The sequence below is a fragment of the Coenobita brevimanus genome, chromosome 16 (assembly GCF_032717465.1).
Source record: "Coenobita brevimanus isolate Jiangsu-jjx chromosome 16, ASM3271746v2, whole genome shotgun sequence".
NCBI classification, from domain to species: domain Eukaryota; kingdom Metazoa; phylum Arthropoda; class Malacostraca; order Decapoda; family Coenobitidae; genus Coenobita; species Coenobita brevimanus.
In genome coordinates, this window is record NC_136969.1 from 25,414,039 (window position 1) to 25,433,341 (window position 19,303).

The window sequence follows — 19,303 nt, forward strand, 5'->3', positions numbered from 1 at the left end:
CTCAGGGTAAGCCACTGTATCGACCAACATCAGTCCAGCGGTTGGGGGTCCTCGGTCACGCTCAATGGTCGCCCCAGACTGAGTACCACACCGCCACGGAAACCAACACTTCGTCTCTACTATTTGTTCATTGTCTTGGGCGATCCAGTAGCACACCGTCACCAAGCACTTCTTGTATACAGTAAACTCAGTATTCTTCCAATCATTATTGTATTACTATTAGAATGACAAAAAAACGTGCAAAATATATTAAGGTGAAGGAAGATGTACAACAAAGACTTCATCACTACAGAGACAGAGACCAATAGAATGATCGAGAGATGATAGATAGTGACACAGAGATAGACATGAGTAGATACTGACAGAGAGACGCATAGAGAGAAACAGAGAGAGAAAGGGGGGGGGGCGAGACTGACATTTCGTAGGATTTAGGATAAACTCAAAGGGAAGTTGAAGTATGACAAAAGCTGACCATCCCTCGCTAATGTTGGCGATAGAATTTTTTGTGTGATTTTTGTTGGAAGTTTACGATGGACACTGAGGGGTGGGGTTGGACGTTTGTGAGTTTAAGATGTGGGGCTGAGGTTGAATTAATAGTTGGTGCAGGAAATAAGAGTCAGACTTAGCGCTGGGGTTGGTTTTGGAGACAGTAAAAGTTAGAGTCTGGGCTGGGATTGGTTTTCAAGTTAAAATTAGAGTTAGTGCCAGAGTAAGAGTTAAAGCAGGAGTAAGAGTTATTGCTATGCTTGTGATTAAAGTTTGAGTTGATGCTGGAGTAGGACTGGGACTGGGGATAGAGTTGGTGTTGTAGTTGGATTAGAGATGGAATTAAGAGTTAGACATGGGATTGTTATGAATGAAACGTGGGGTTCGATTTGTGAGGGAGACAAGGTTGAGGAGACTGGGATCAAGGTTTGTTACAGCTGGTAGTGGAGGTATAAGTGTAAGACTTTGGGTTTCGGAGTTTATGACGAGAACGTGGGGTTGGTTTGGTCCTGAGGGCAGCGATATTGGTGGACGTGACCACTGAAGAAAACAGGACTTCACGTATAGTCATGGTCGATAATTTTGGTTCAGTTTCCCCCTTCCCTCCTCTCTCTCTCTCTCTCTCTCTCTCTCTCTCTCTCTCTCTCTCACACACACACACACACACACACACACACACACACACACACACACACACGTCAGCTATACCTCGAAGCCTGACTGTTAAACGATAAGTAGCAATTTTGGCCAAGTTAAAGAGAACACAGTATAAATACTCGTTCCGTGCCTGAAATATCACAGCCATCCATCCTAGCCCCATGATATGCCGGCACAGTCTTGCATTCTTACATCCCCGCCACTGCTTCTTCCTTTGAGAAAACAGAGCGTCCTAAATCACAAGGCCATTAAGTAAATTTATCGCGGGTAGAGAGGAGGATAAACTGTGGGACAGTCTTGGTTTCAGGCTTGCGAAATGGATGTGCCGCTGAAGAGGCGATATGTCTTTGCTCGAATCAGGCTGATGTTTGTGTTGTTGAGTGAATCTGTCGGCAGTTATGTTTAGGTCTTTGTTTTTGGTAGAATTAGTGGGCCATTTAATGTGTCCCTGCGTCTGGTTGAATGTGAATAGGCTGACATTTTCATCTGTGGCTTTGTTTTTGGTATTATTTCTTCCGTTTGGTTGATTTTCAATTTGATTTAATCAGCTGGCTGTCAGTTGTTTTTGTCATCAACCAAATCCGCCGGCAGTTATATCTGTCCTTGTTGTTGCCTCATTCAGTGTGTATTTATATCTGTGTAGCCTATTTGTTTTGGTTAAAATAAGTAGGGAAATATATATGTGGCTTTGTTTTGTGTTGATCCGTTGCGCTACATTTATTCCTTAGTTCTTTGTCTTTGGCTGAATTAACTAGAAATCATAATTATGTCGTCTTTTCTGGTTGGGTCACTTATTATAGCATTTGGTAAGTATAATCAGTTGATCTCCATGCAGACTAATCAAGACATCTGTATAAGAAGAATAGCTCAAACAACGATATGTAATGTGCAACACACACACACACACACACACACACACACACACACACACACACACACACACACACACACACACACACTCCGGAAAATGCAACATAGGCAACAATGAAAATAAGAAAGAGAAAAAGACGTTAGAGACAGCCACAATGAGGACATTAAGTAGTAATAAATGTCATGCTCAAGAAGTAATTTTGGGGAGGGCTTTGTGTTTCTCTTTTTGTGTCCTCTGTCTCCTCTAAACGTGAACCTGGTGGACTGCAGGCTGAAACTGTCCTTCTGCGGTCCACCAACCTCCTCTCGGGGCATAGGGAGGGAGGTGAGACACTTGCATAATCTGGCACCAGTCACCTGGACTTATCACTGCCATCACATCAAGGCGTCCCGTTCCAGCACCGGAACTTTGTAATGAATAAATAACAGCTATTTTTTTTAATGCATATTTTACCTTATTCTTTCTATTTCTGGATGAATGTATTCAGCTCGTGGTGGATTTTCCGAATTTGATGGGCTAGATATGGCTTTCAATTACTTCACTAATAAAGGACCTCTAAACTGAATCAAATCGTCCGGTAACAACAAGAATAATCTGTTATAATGGCATCATCGATGAAAAGAAGTTGACTCCTTCCCTCAGATGACGTCCTTTGTACTTCACTTTTGATACCAGCAGAGGAATTGAATTTATGAATGATTTTTCGTTATTTAGGTGATAAAGGATTTTTATAAAATTGGTGTGTAAAAATTAAAAGCTGTTTCTTTTCTTTTTTTTCTTTTTTTACTGTAACGAGACAAAGTGCAGCCTTAAATTACAATTACTTCCAGCACGTAGTGTTTTTAACCTTCTAAAGTTTTCTAAGTAGTGATGAATAAAAGTATTTATGTTTCTGGCAAAAGATGTGTGAAAACAATTATTATCTGTTTACAAGAGATATTTCGGCTTAAGTAGTAAATTGCAACCCCAAGATTTCTATATATTTCCAGAATGTACTGTACGAAATAAAGATTCCTAATAAAAGGTTTGCGCAGTTTATGTTTCTACTAAACGGTGTGTGGAAAACTTAGTGCCTATTTACAAGAGTAATTTCAGTGACACTAGAGGTAAACGGGAGGGTAAAAATTGCTATTCCCTCATCAGTTATGCTGGGAGACCTTTCAGCAGTGAGTGTGGTTTTGCATATATATTGGCGACTCATGGAAATGTGGGGACTACATGAAAAGCAGCGACCAACTTTCATATTTGCTTGTTGTGGTGCTTGTACTAGTGGTGGTAATTCTGGCTCCACATGTGTGTTTTGGTGCGGACGGGGTGGCTGGAGGGTTGGGGGAGAGGGTTAGCGTGTGTGTGTGTGTGTGTGTGTGTGTGTGTGTGTGTGTGTGTGTATGTGTGTGTTGGAAGGGTGGTTATGGTAGGTGGGTGGAGAGGAAATTTGAGCGAGTTGGTGGAGTGTGGTGTTGGTGATGGAGTTGGTGGTCGTGCTAGTGGTGGTAATTCTGGCTGTACATGTGTGTTTTTGTGGGGAGGGGGAGGGGTACTGCTGGTGGTGGATGGGTTTGGGAAAGGGAGGGGGAAGGTTAGTACGTGTATTTGTTGAGAAGCTGAGGTGGACGAAGGAGGATGGGGAGAGCGTGTTGGTATTGATATTGGTGGTTGTGACGGTAATCCTCGTTGTACGTGTGTGCTTTAGTGGGGGTGGGTTAGTTGGAGGGGAGTAGAGTGTGTAGTTGCTGTTGTTGCTGCTGGTGGTGATATGGTCGTGGTAGTAGAGATAAGACTCTGGTGACAGTGGTATGTGCTATGATAATGACAGAAATAATCCTGGCTGTACGTATGTGTTCTGGTGGGGTTTTTGTGGTGGGTCTGTGGGGGGCAGAATGTTTCGGTTGTGTGTGTGTGTGTGTGTGTGTGTGTGTGTGTGTGTGTGTGTGTGTGTGTGTGTGTGTGTGTGTGTGTGTGTGTGTGTGTGTGTGTTAGTTTTTGTAAGCTTAGCTTCACATGTCTGTGGGGTGGTTGTGATGGGGGTAGGTGTGTTGGTGATGGAGTGTTGTGACTGTGAAGAGTGGTTGTATGGTACTAGTTTTTTGCTGTTGGTGGTTGTGGTGAGGTGTCCTGGTGGAGTGGTGTATGTTAGCAGTTAAGCTGGTGGTAGGGTGCACTGGCAATGGTGGGGGTAGGGTGTAGTGGTGATGGGGTGCACTGGTGGTGGTGAGAGTAGGGTGTGATGGTGGTAGTGATTGCGTGTGGTGGAGTAAGTGTGGTGGTACATTCTGTGCTGGTGGTGGTGAAATCTGAAGTGTGAACCCAGGATGCAGGTGAAGATGAGGGAGCTCCAGGGTGTGAATACCAGTGATTGGGGAGATTCCGTATTTGGAGTGTCGATCCAAATACAGGGAGAGAGGAAGTGACAGACTTGATCATATTAGAGATGGACTGAACGAAGGAAGTCACACACACACACACACACACACACACACACACACACACACACACACACACACACACACACACAAACTTTATTAAAGAGCTTGGAGTGAGAACCCACAGATGAAGTGAAAGGAAGAGACAGACAGAAACTCAATATTACAAGAAGACAAAGCGGAGGAGGACGGAAAGGAAGTGACAGAGATTTTATATTTAGAGCCTGCTAATGAAGTGATAACGAAGTCACTGAGTGGGAGGAAGAGGCTGGCAAATCTCAATATTTAATTTTCATTACGGAAAGGAACCCAGAGATGGAGTGAGACGAAGAAAAAAGACTGAATATTTAGATCTCGTTACAGATATGCAGACCAGAAGTGCAGTAGCAGAAAAGAGGTATTTATAAGCTATAATATACTTACAGCTTTGGAAACGAGTTATAGCCAAGAATTTTTGTGGGGGGAAGACGTTGACAAGATTATTTATATTCCATGTTTAAAAAGATTCTGACCCGATGACGAACTTTCTGTTTCATTTCTGTTATCTATAGGCGGTTTTATTCAGAATTCAGATTTTTGCTACTGATGGGATCATAGCCCTGAATAACCCTTTCAGAAATAGCGATCCATCTCAAGTTTAGTAAATTCGGTTATGACAGGAAAAAATCATCATCATCATCATTCAAACCTCTTTTTCCACGTTATCCACAGAGCCAGAAAAAAAACATAGAATAAGAAACCAAAGTGTGCCAAGTTGACTGAGAAACACTCCCATTCATTCACCATTCAAGCTCCCGGAACCCTGGCTCCTAGCAAAAAATAAACTAAGAAAAACGTCCTGGGAGTGAATTTTGAGCTTGGAGAAACTAGATCGTGCCTCGACCTTGGATGCCGAGCCGTGGTGAGTGAATATTGAGAGGGAATTAACGAAGCAGTTGATGGCACTAATTATTCTGGTTTTTATTCTAACCCTCGCCAACGTCAGCATCTTTGATTACTATACAGTTGCAGGCTTAACCCTTACTTTATCATGACGTCAACATTTTAGTCATGCTACCACCTGACTATCTCTCTGTCTATTTATCTATCTACCTACTTATCCCTCTATCTATAACCTGACGCCTTAATCTCGCTAGGAGTGGCCATATGCAAATCGTCTCCACGTCGCTCTGACCTCTGCCATTTGACTACCCTCTCTCCAACTCATATACCCCTTTCCTCAAATATCTCTTCACTCCATCTCTTCATCTCATCCTTGGTCTCCCCCTCCTCCTCTCCACCTCCTCCTAACGGTTTTCCATAATGCAAGAAGGACCTCGAGTTGTGAAAGGGTAAATGAAGGCTTTTATCTAACCCCTCCGGTGCATAAAAATATATTCCTGGTTCAATAAAACCGTCTAAAGGTAGAAAGATACAGAAAGGTCGCTATCAGATGCAGGGAGTTAAATGTGTGTGTGTGTGTGTGTGTGTGTGTGTGTGTGTGTGTGTGTGTGTGTGTGTGTGTGTGTGCGCGCGCAATACCTTTAGATCCCAAGATATCCCAAGTGGTGTCACCTTCGGATTCCAACAAACACTTCAGAATAATTAGGTCATACTTGCTTTACTGTATAACTAAAAAATGGAGCTGCATAACTGTCGTAAGTTACACCATGAAATTATAATTACTCTGGATTATGATGTGAAGCTGACAGTGACACGAGAGGGTAATTATACGGGACATAATGAACTAAAGCCGAACTGTACCATTACTTTCTGCAGTTATTTCATTCCATTAGATACAGCCCATTAAAAACAAGTAGCCAGTATTTGGGAGGGCAATTATGGCAGGGAGAAGTAGCAGGTCTTTATTGGAGGGCAATTATTATAGTGAAGATAAATAGCTTGGGTTTGATGGTGCAATTATGGGGGGTAAAAAAAAAGCTACAGAGTTTAGGATAGAATTATGATAAGCAGGAGTAGTGAGGGTTTGGCACAAAGAGTGTGAGGAGCGCATATAGTGTCTGGAAATTGATGTATGATTCAGAACAGTAGGGGAGATCTGGCAGAGCAATTTTAGCGAGGAATTGCAGCAAGTGTTTGAGAGCGATTATGGCACGCCCAAGTAGCCGATATCTGGCAGAGCAAGTATAATGAGCACAAGCCGTATCTGAGAGAGCAATTTCAGTGAGCAGAAGCGTCGACGTAAGTATGCTAGAAAGTATTTGGAGTTTGAGATCGATTGGCCTTGACGAGGGATTGGAGAATACGAGGTCGACTAGGAAAGTGTATGCGAGGGAGATGGAGGAGGAGGGAGAGACCGAGGAGGAGATGGAGGGATGGGGTGGAAAGGTATATTTGTGAGGAGGATGTGAGTTAGAGAAAAGGCAACCAGATGGAGGAGGACAGGGTGGCATGGAGGCAATTCTCTGTGGCCATCAACCTTTCCAGGAGTATTGTGTCTGGCTATAGATCAACAGACAGGTATCACGGGTTTAGGACAGTAGTAATAGCTTGCACAAGTGGCTGAAAATTATAGTTCCAGCTCCAGTACAGTAAAACCAAGGCAGCCAAGTGTCATTATGTTAAAGTTTTAAGGCCAAGTACTGATGATTGCTATTATCTGGCAGATCTATAATAGGGCACTGACGTCCATAAACAAGTGAGGGGTGAAAGACGAAGAGAATACATTACTGTTGAAGTGACAGAGAGAAGGGTGAGGAATACTCGATTAGGTGGGAAGGAATGAAGTGCGATAGTCTGTTTACTTTAACTTAGTCTAAAACTGTCATCTCCCATTTTCATTTCTGAACCATAACACGAGACTAGCACTAGAATATGATGCTGTTCATGAAGAAATGCTATGGAGAGGATGTATACTGTAGATGTAGCACTTTTTTTTTTTTCATGAACTGCGTGGAATGGGCAGCAAAAGGAAGAAAACCTGGGAAAGTTAAGGAAAGAGAACAATGCTACGAGTTTTAAAATTAATTCTGTATTACCTCTTACTAGCTTTAGGAGTTCGAGGCTAGGCTACCATAGTCTAGAAAATTTAAAGAACGATGAAATTCAAGTCTTCAATCGCGGTTCTCCCTTCATGGTCTTGAGGGAGCCTTCAGTATTTTCTCCTTTATTTAGGTCTTCAGTCTTGGCTGTCCATTCTTGGTGTTGGGGGAGCCCTCAATCTTTGCTCGTTCAATAGTCGTGTTAAATCACTGTAATGGAGCTGCAGTGGCTCAGAGGTTAGTGTACTCTTATCTCGATGCATGTGCTCCCAGTCTAGGGTTATAAGCGTAAAGTCTTGGCGGACATTTAAAGTAGGTAGTGGAGTAGACTGTAGCACCAGTCGAGCAGGGCAGTACTCCCGAGGTGGATGGAAAGCTGATGAGAGGGAGTGCTGGAGCTCCCGTTTCATCAGCCCTCAGGACTAGTTCCTGACCATCCCCCTTTGCTGAACTTTTTCAGTGTCTCAGTTACACAGAGAGTAGGCCAGCATGCTCTCCAGTACAAATTTCTCTATCTATCTTCACCAAACTACATGCACAGTACACACTACACTTCCTATTCAAAATTTACCAAAATGGCGTCAATTCACCTAGCCTCGGAGTCCCCAGGGGGGGGACCATAAATGCCCCCCATCTGCCCCTCTCCCGGTGACGACTCGAGGTGCCTGGAACCACTGTCTGACTCTCTTCTTCTTCATTTCTGCAACATTCGCGGCCTTTCATCTAACTTTCGCTCTGTTGAGCACCACCTCTCCTCCTCTAAACCTCACCTTCTTTTTCTAACGGAGACTCAGCTGTCTGAGGCAACTGACAGCAAACCCTTTTCTGTATCCTCCTACTTTCTCTATACTCATTTCAAAGCCAAAGGTGGCTGTTGTGTATACATACGCAACGACTTATCTTGCTCTCGTGTTCCTGAACTTGATTCTTCTGAATTCTCCACTCTCTGGCTTCGGCTTTCCTGTCATTCTCTGACTAAATATATGTGCTGTTTACTTATCCCCTAATTCTACTGACTATCAAAATTCTTCGACTATCTTACTTCTACGATGGAACACATTCTGTCCATTTCTCCTTTCTCTGAAATCTCCATTCTTGGAGATTTCAATGTTCACCACCACCTTTGGCTCTCCTCTCCTTTCACGGATCCACCTGGTGAACAAGCCTACATCTTTTCTATCCTTAATGACCTAGAGCAGCTTGTACAGCACCCTACCCGTATCCCTGACCGCCTTGGAGAGAGCTCCAACATACTTGACCTCTTCCTCACAACTAATCCTTCAGCTTACTCTGTTAATCTTTTCTCTCCGTTGGGCTCCTCCGATCACAACCTTATTACCTTAACCTGTCCCTATCGCTCCAGTACGGCCTGCGGACCCTCCAGGAAACGTCGTCTCTGGCATTTTGGAACTGCGGACTGGAGGCCCTCAGGCAGTACTTCTTTGATTTTCCCTGGAATGATTATTGCTTCCATGGCCGTGAGCCATCTGAGTGTGCCTTGCGCATTACGGAGGTTATTTTCTCGGGCATGGAAGCATACATTCCTTTCTCATATCCTTTGACTAACGCAAGAAAGCCTTGGTTTAATCACGCTTGTTCTAATGCTGTCCGCAACAAGGAGAAGGCCTACAAAAGGTACCGGAGCCAACCCACCCCTGAATCACATAATCTTTACGTTTCTGCCCGGAATCGTGCTAAGTCTGTTCTTCGCTCTACTAAAAATAATTTCATCCATACTAAATGCTCTCAACTCTCCAACTCGAATTCTTCCCGCTCCTTCTGGCACCTTGCCAAAAATCTTTCTAACAACTTTACCTCATCATCCTTCCCTCCTCTTTTCTACTCTGATGGTTCTGTAGCTATTTCTTCTACTGATAAAGCAGATCTCTTTGCACAGACTTTCTCCTCCAATTCCACCTTAGACGATTCCGGTGCTGTTCCTCCATCACTTCCCCCTCTGACTTCCTCATGGCTGACATTAAAATTTCTTCAGTTGATGTATTTTCTGCCATTACTGGCCTCAGTACTAACAAGGCATATGGGCCTGATGGGGTCCCTCCTGTTGTTCTCAAAAACTGTGCTTCTGTGCTTACACCCTGCCTAGGCAAACTATTTCGCCTTTGTCTGCCAACTTGTACCTTTTCCTTCTTGCTGGAAGTTTGCTCTCATTCAGCCAGTCCCAAAGAAGGGTGACCACTCCCAACCCTCCAACTATCGTCCAATTGCTTTAACGTCCTGTATTTCAAAAGTTTTCGAGTCAATTCTTAATAAAAAAATTTTAAGGCATCTTTCCTATCACAACCTTCTTTCCGATCGTCAGTATGGGTTCCGTCAGGGACGCTCCACTGGCGATCTTCTCACCTACCTTTCAGACTCCTGGTCATCCTCCTTTCGGGACTTTGGCGAAAGCTTTGCCATTGCACTTGACATCTCAAAGGCTTTCGATCGAGTCCGGCATAAATCTTTAATTTCCAAACTGTCCTCCTACGGTTTCTATCCTTCTATCTGTACCTTCATCGCTAGCTTCCTTTCTGGTCGTTCTATAGCTGCTGTCGTAGACGGCCATCGTTCTTATCCTAGATCTATCAACAGTGGTGTTCCTCAGGGCTCTGTCCTATCACCAACTCTCTTCCTTTTATTCATCAATGATCTTCTAAGCTGTACATCTAACTCTATCCACTCATACGCTGATGACTCCACCCTTCACCTTTCCATTCGGTTCCCGCAACGCCCATCTCAACAGTTACTTCAAGAAACAAGGGATGAAGCTATGGCACACCTAATGTCTGACTTGGCTCATATCTCTGACTGGGGTAAAAATAATATGGTTGTCTTTAATGCTTCTAAGACTCAGTTCTTACACCTATCAACCCGACAAAATCTTCCACAGGTATACCCACTAATGTTTAATAATATTCAGATTAATCCTGCATCATCCTTGAACATGCTTGGGGTTTCATTTACTCTCGGGACTTATCTTGGAAAGATCATATTGCATCTCTTGTAAAATCTGCTTCCAAGAGATTGGGTGTGCTAACCGACTCATCTTTCTTTACTCCCTGCACAATTGTTGACTCTATACAGGGGTTTTATCCGCCTGTGTGGAGTACAACTCTCATGTGTGGGGAGGCTCCCCACATACAGCTCTTCTCAATAGGGTGGAGTCAAAGGCTTTTCGTCTCATTAACTCTCCTCCTCTTACTGACTCCTTTAACCTCTGTCTCTTCGCCGCACTGTTGCATCTTTATCTCTTTTCTATCGCTACTTTAATGGTCACTGCTCCTCTGAACTGTCTGCTTGCATTCCTCCACCTCTACGACGGGCGCGTAGCACCCGTCTGGCAGCAAACTCTCATCCCTTTTCTGTCCAACTCTCTAATGCAAGAGTTAACCGTTACTCCCAGTCTTTCATTCATGCAACAGGTCAGCTCTGGAACTGTCTCCCTCTGTCTGTATTTCCTCCTGCCTATGATCTCCAGTCTTTCAAACGCAGTGTGTCCAGGCATCTCAAAATGATCGGATCTTGAATTTGGCTCTCTAATGTATTTTGTTTTTCTCTTGGAGGGAACTGTTACTGCGGGCTCATGGCCTTTGGTTCCTTCTTCCTCGCATAAAAAAAAAAAAAAAAAAAAAAAAGTATGCCCTTTCAGGTGCTTTCATATTTTTGCAACCTGTTTCTTCATGACGATAAAGTATAGACATAATATATCCACACAAATATAGCCTTTATAACGCCTAGAGCTGCATACGCACCTCTCTCCCTACAGACTTTTATTACCCGTTCGTACTTTGCCAGTATGATCAATGGCTAATTTTGGCTACAACTTTCCTTCCGAGGACCTAATATGGACTGCTATAGTTTCATTTATTCCACTGTGATATCAACTTTACCATTACGATTTGCCACTGAAATTTGCTTTTCCGTGCCTCCTTCGCCCCCCAAAAAATAGGCACACACACACACACACACACACACACACACACACACACACACGAATCACAGTCATACACGCTTACACTAGAACGGCACACGCCTTTTTGTGAACGACGTACTTCACTTTGTTTCGCTTAGTATACATCTTTACCGAATATGTATTTATAAATGCTTTTTTAAAATTACCTATTCCTGCTTTGAAGTCTTGCTTGCAAATCTCTAACTCCCTGGTATGTTTGCTGAGTAACTGCCTCGTGGTGTAAATACTCCACTTTCAAGATGCTCAGAGAAGAAAACCAGTCTTTATCATTTATTTATTTATTATGTATTGATTTATTTAGTTCGTACTGTTGGGGACGGGAAAATTTATCCAAGTTTTAGTCCAACAGTTATGAATATCTTGCATAATATTTTGGAAAGTGTGTCACTCTTCAAAGATCGCGTTACTGGATTTCATATATAACTGGTCACTTTTTCATTATATATCGTAATGAAATCTATCGACATTTATGTCCGAAATTCTACACGCTCATTAATCATTCTTCTATCACACTTGCAAATATTTATCTTTCGTGACCTGACTTTATATCTCAGTGTTATTAATATTTAATTTGTATATTCTGACTTACAGCTTCATATATGGTCCAGTTTTTTTGGATATATGACTAACCGAATTTTAAGTTTGTTCTTGTTCTTTTTCTGCTTATTTATGTCCTTCCAGTTCCTGTCTTAGTTCTGCTCGTTTAGTTCCTTCTAGGTCTTGTCCGCGTTTTTATTGCTACGTCATTTCGCATGCCTGCCTATAAATCTCGGAGTGCTCGATAGTCACTAAAGTACAGGGTCGCAAGCCTGTCTGTCCTCTATCCACTTTTACCTCACCTTAAACTGCCACCTATCTATCTTGAATGCCGAGTTGTAGCAAGGGACTAAGAATACGAGTATGGTGCTAGTAACGAAAACCTGTTTTAGAATGTATGAAAAGCCATAGTATCGTCATATTCTGCCCTTGAGTTAAAGAAAATAAATTCAAAATTACGAAAATATCCATCAAATTAAGGTGGACGTACTGGAAAATACAATGCTAATCACGACGAGGTGATATGGAAATTATTTGCAGCGTTGAACTGTCTTAGTCTACTAATGAACCAAGAAAATAAACTGCAATATTACGAAAATTCCAAGTTACGGTGGACGAACCAGAAAATAAAATGCTAGTCACGAAAAAGTGTGACAAAAAGGGTATGCAGTCGTAGCACTGATATATTTTGTCTGAGTTACGGAATGTAAACAGCACAGGGAAAAAAAAAAAATCACCAAGTTAAACTGACCAAAGTATAGCTCCAACCCTTTATCGGGAACATATGTGCGTGTGTCGCCTTTTTTTTTTTTTTTAACCAAGCTTTTTTTTTCCCCTGTCTCTCTGTGTGCTTTGCCGTGAGTGCCTGCCTGCATGTTCGATATTTCTTGCACCCCCTGCCAGCGTTCACAGCCCCTTCCCTGTCGCTGAGAATAGTTTAGGTGGTTGTGGGGGAGGGACGAAATGAGACCTGATTTGGTAATACTGCTTGTGATGAAGGCGATGTGTTTGGGGGGTGGCAGGTGGTAAAGAGGTGGAGAGAGAGAGAGAGAGAGAGAGAGAGAGAGTGAAGAGAGGAGAAAAGTGAAACTATAAATATCAAGCCTAGCAGTTTTACTCGTGCTGTACACATCATAAAAACCTCTCGTAATATCCAGGCAAATTATGATAAGTAAGCTACAAATCATATTATCCCCCCCCTCCTGCCTACCACCATCACTACCACCACATTCACTACCACACTACCACCACACACAAGGCCCACTACTACAATACTACCACCTCGCAAGTACAACCACTACCACACTGCTACCACACACAAGTACCATCACTATCACACTCACTTCCACACTGCCACCACACACAGGTACCACCATCACCACTCACCATCACCATACCACACCACCACACCTGTAGCCTCACTACTTACTTCAGTAATAACTACAACATACCATACCACATACCACTACACCGCCTTCACTACAGCAATGCCACCACACAAGCGCCACTACCACCTCTTTACCAGCTCCCCTACAACACCACACCACATTCACTGCCTCACTACCTACTACATATACTGCATCACAATATACCACATATTACAACCACACTTGATCACCTACCACCATCACACTACATAAACCACAGCACACCACCACCTACTACACACCTACCACATCACAAGCACACCACACCAACACCACAACACCTCACCACACCACATCACCCACTACCACCACAACAATCCGCCCATCACCACTCTACATTGCCTATCAACCACACACCCTACCACTGTTACCACACACTACCATCACGCCACACCACAGCTACCACACCACCACCAAACCACACAGTAGCGTGCAAGAACAGCACATTCCGCAACACTCAGATATATTGCCGATTGGAAGTGCTCAATTCTGTGTTTCTGGAATAGTTTACATTTCGAGGTTGCTCCGCTCAGTGCCTTTACTTTTACACGTGTAAGTTCAGAATCTAGTTTCATTTATGCGGGAAAGGATTTCAACCCGAAGGAAAGGATTTCAACCCGAGACTATCTTCTGTTCTGTATTATTGTTATCTCCAGACGATTTTTTTTTTTTTTTTCAGCTTAGGAGACTTGTCGAACTGGAGGGGTTTGGCATAGCTTAGCTAACCCCTCCTGTATGATAGGTCATTTATATGCTGAATAAAATTATCTGGAGGTTGCAAGGATAAGCTATAACAAGCACTCAAAAACTTCACAGTCTCACTCCGCTGCAGGAAACACTAAAACCTATGTTAAAAGAATGAAACAGTATCATTGTCAGCCCTATTGCCATGACAGTGCTTGCTCTTATAACCACCACCTGATGAAAGAACATTTTCTTACAGAACCCTCGCCTGTAGAAACGCCGCTTCCTGCCCATCCCATCGAGCTATGTTGTGAGCAAAATGTCATCGTAGTCAAGAGCTTGAGTTTCGTGTTATCTGCAACTTTGCTTGCACCAAAAATACTGTAAAAGACCCTTTAGTCGGGCAATCGTGGTTCCACAATCATAGTAATCTTGCAGTCATTGGTTTTTACTCACCCACATGTAGGATATTGCACAGTATTGATATTCGGGTCGTCTATGAAACATCTGGCCAAGTTCTTTTACACCCTAACCTGTTCGTACCTAGGTCTGAAGTAGGGACCTAGAATATAAATTTGATGGAAGCATGTCGTAATCCCGGAGAAGACTGGGACTTTGCAGACTCTGTCTTAATGATACTTCTGTGGACAAAAGGGATTAACTTTAACTCTGCTCCCTTTTACACAGCCTTCAGTTCGTCTCGGTGTCGCGTCTAAACAACTTGAGTGCTGAAGCCGTGTCACCCTTACTGTTGTTCTGAAAACAAACAGAAAAACTGAAGGAAGATAACGGAGAAAAAAAAAAGTACCACCCATAAAACGATTTCCGTAGCAATGTATGGTTAGTCTTAAAACCGTTTTCTGTAACGCTCCGGTTGCTAGGCAAAGCTTACACTTATACCCTTGTCCTCCACATCATCATCATCATCATCATCATCATCATCATCATCATCATCATCATCATCACCCACGACTGAAAAAAAAGTACCTTGCCCACTCTGTGGAGTGGGAGAAAAGAAAACATGTGGATGAAAGTGCGTCACAAGAAAAGACCTTTGTTTTCACCCAATAACCTTCTACGGGCTATCACGAACGGAGTGTAATTGTGCAAGCATTGCAACACACTGCCAAGCATGACTGCACAATTTCATGACTGAGAGAAGTATCAAATAGTGGCTGATACCCTTCATTCTTTTGTGCACTTTCTTTCTTACACACACGATGGAAATTATTCCACTGCTTCCCTGACTGATCGACTGTAACGACTTTTTGGTATGTAAATCTGAAACCTGATATGTGTGCTATCAGCTTAGGGCTCGAAATTCAGTCTCTCTGACGTACCGGTAACTTAATTTCAGTGTAGTGTGCTGCCTACGTCTTCCTTAGCCTTTATCATTCTTTTTCTGTGCCTGCCCTCCTCTCTTCCTATTTCTCCCATCTTTCCTGTCACTACTTAATGCTTTTCTTTCCGTTACAGGTAGCTTTACATTGAGTGACAAGCAAAATGGTTTCCTGTAAGCCAAGAAACCAGTTACAACGCTGGGTGGTAACCATATAACCAAACCATACGTGCTTCCTACGTGTCAAGTGGGTTGGTGGAGGGTTAGTGCCCCTCCCTGTAAAACAATTAACTCAGAGTCAAATGGCCACCCCGTACGGGATTATGGCGTCTGGCAATAGATAGATAGATAGATAGAATTGATCAAATGACAGAATAACATTCGCATACGGATAAGCTGCATATTCTGATGATACAACTTCATCTCGGGCTAAGAAAGATCCATGTCGGGCCGAAACTTTTTTTTTTTTAATAAAGTATTTTTGTATGTACGGTATAATTTTTCTCCTTTGTAAAATTCTCAGTGCTTTGACTTTCTTCAAAGATTTGTTCTTCTTTATCTGCAGGAGGTCCTATACAACTAGAGTGCCAACAAACTTAACGGCATGATATGACAACGTAACGCATCTTTACAGGTATCACTGCACCCTGCCATATGACCTGGACCTCAGTTGGTGGCTGATAGCCTACTTGTCCCCATCCACTGATCACATTCAAACATTGTCTTTAACAATAGTCAGCCTTATATAACTCACTGCAGAATGTAGAAATCGATGGCTAAGTTATGTTATTAAAGAACATGTACAGTCAGAGACAAACGCTGACCTAATATTTCACCTCCCCTACTTCTCACTTTTCTCTGATGGCTCATATTCCTAAACTGAGAGAGGCGTGGGGTGTGGCTCTGCCCACAGATGACTCTCTTTGATACGACGCTTCAGGAAGGAAAGTGACGACATACCCTAAGTGTGAAGCAGACGCAGTGGAATGTTAGGTGTGATTATGTGCATGATTCTTCGGCATTAGGTGGTACAAAAACACCTCTGAGTCTCAAACCGCTGCACACACAACACCTGACCTTGACCTGGACTTGTGGCTGCTGTATGAGTGTCTGTGTCTGTTAATTATTCAACTCTTACTTAAGCAATATTATAAAAACAATGTCAATCCTCTATAAGCTCCTGGCTATGCTTTTGCAATTAACAGTATGATAAGAAAGACAGACACAGAAGACAAACAGATACGTAAATGGATAGAAAGGTAGAGATAGAGGGGGGGGGGAAGAAAGAGAGAGAGAGAGAGAAAGGTACCTCAACGAGACACTAACTTCTGTGCACACGACACATGACCTTGACCCGAACTATTGGCTGCTTATTTACTTGTCCCCCTTCCCCGCGGGCCGTATGGCAGAGGCAGTGTTATTACATCACAACAACGCGCTGGTGACGCTAACTAATTCACCACCTCGCTTATTTCCCCGCGGCTCTGACACTGATGAAAACGAACGTGCAGGTTGGGCTGAGCACTGGTACGGATACATTTGTTTCACCCCCTGAATAGCAATTTGCGCAACACATTGTCGTTATTATTCACTAATATGCAAATCGCGGTACTGATGTTACTGATACACATTTCCTAACCTCGTGGAATATTTGTCGATCACACTGGCGATATTATTCACTGATTACGTACATCGTGCAACTGATGTCATTGTTACATTTGCTTTGCCTTGCAGATTTGCAGCCATGATGATGATGATGATGAAAGGTGCACTAAACTACGCCTTTTTTCTACCACACATACAAGGTGGTCGCCCAGCGTCGGGAAGAAAAATTATGAATGAAGATGATGATGATGGTATACACTATGCTGTTACTCTTTTCTCCCACGCAGATATACTACTCGACACCGATGAGAATAAATTATAGATTAGGATGACAATGATGATAAAAATATACACTTAAGTACTTTTTTTCTCCCACACAGATGAAGTACTCGCCATCGTTGGAAGAAATGATTCGTCCTCTCCTTCCTCCTTCTCCTCTTCCTCGTCACTTCTCTTCGGCGTGAGGAGGGATGGACAGCAACACCACATCACCTCCCAGAGAGTGAGGAAGGACGAGGATAAAGAGGAGAAATGGAGGAAAGGAGAGAGGGAGAAGGAGGAGGAGGACTTGTGGGTGAAGAGAGCCGACGGCCACAACAATACAGTGGTTTTGGCTCAAGTTGGAGGTGAAGCTACATTTACCTGCTACACACATCACCTAGCGGATGAGATGGTTAGTTTTGGTTTTGACAATGCTAAGATTAGAGCAAATCAGAATAGGTTTAATCTGTCATGGTTTAGTAAGATTAGTGTAGATGAGGTTAAAGTTAATTAAGTCAAACTGGGAGAGAAGCTACTTACACCGTTATACACACCACCTCGCGGATGAGATGATTACTTCTGCTTATGAGGAGATTTAAGTTAGACTAATCAAAGTATGATTATATTCAGATTGGGTGGGCTAGATTAGGGTACACTAAGTTAAATAAGGTAGAATTAGAATATGTCAGAAGAGATTCAGGTAATGAAGACTGAAGTTAGGTTAGCTGAGATTAGGTTGAGGCTTTGGGAGTTAAAATAATTTAAAGAAGTAATCTTTTGCTCATTGACTTAGGCATTTCGGGAACCCAATGAGATTCTTTCCACCACCCGATGGTTTTATTCAGCCCAGGAGCGCACCCGTGTAGTAAAGGCTTAGTAAAGGGTATGTCTTACACAACAAAGTCTATCCTTAACTGAATATAGTCTGGTCGGGGCTGGAACCAAACATCAAATACGTAAAGTCATGGATATTTAGTTATCGTTTCTGCCCTCGTGGATGTATTTCTGTATAATCTATAAATACGAGCATATTGGCATAGGCTGTTTTGAAAACTACAAAATCCAGGACACTGAACCAAACTAAAATCATAATGCCTTTGGTGTTCGAATATAAGTAAATTTTTTCCCCTCCAGTTGCATATAGAACGCCATAACATTCATTAGATTCATACGTTTGAAAAAATACTAATACCCTTTCCAATAACGAATCTAGGTCGCTGTAACAACACTCAGTTCATATCTGATACCTCAATTTGGTGCTTTAAAAAATTATCATCTCTCTTCATTGAAACTGAATTTAGAGCAGAGGACCCTAAGTGGTTGTTATGCTGCATTTCTTTGCTGATATGTGAAGGTGAAGTTGTTGACATGAGAGGGTGGTTACATTATTTATTGACATGTAATTGAATCTATCTATCTATCTATCTGTCTATCCATCAATCAAACTGTCAATCTATCTCTCAATCAATCTACCCATCTTTGTTTCTGTATTTTGGCTGACGCTGTACTCTGTAAGGACTAGCCACTACAAAGGGACCTTCAAGCATTACCGTCCTTACACAGTAACGACCCCTCTTCCCACTACACACCTCCACTCTGATGCTGATGGATGATGACAAATGCATGGACGAGTAGTGAAAGCGACGATGGTGACGATGCTGCTACATATGATATTAACGATGTCCTTTGCCTACTTTTACAGGTGACATGGTTGCGACGTGCTGACGACCAACTACTGACGGTGGGGCAGCAGGTGTATGCCTCAGAAGACCGATTCACAGCAACGCACTCAACGCATAATAAGGTACGTGGATGATGTTGACAATAATAAATAATAATAATAATAATAATAATAATAATAATGATAATAATAATAATAATAATAAAAGGGGGGCACGCATCCCTGTTTCGGAGGCTCACTGGAGTCCTGAGAGAGAGAGAGAGAGAGAGAGAGAGAGAGAGAGAGAGAGAGAGAATAAACATATAGCTTACAGTTTCGGACAGTAAGCGACGGGATCCTTCTGCAATCTGTCCCTTTGTTAATGGATGTAAATTCAAT

General features: G+C 42.7%; 1 protein-coding gene across 1 annotated transcript in view; it reads left to right on the top strand.

The window, feature by feature from the left end:
- Positions 1-19,303, top strand: part of LOC145391004 (lachesin-like) — a 65,003-nt gene that overhangs the window by 21,386 nt on the left and 24,314 nt on the right. The window contains exons 2-3 of the mRNA XM_080265736.1: positions 17,364-17,656; positions 18,947-19,048. Coding sequence (XP_080121862.1) covers positions 17,364-17,656; positions 18,947-19,048 — 395 coding nt within the window. The remainder of the gene's footprint in view (positions 1-17,363; positions 17,657-18,946; positions 19,049-19,303) is intronic.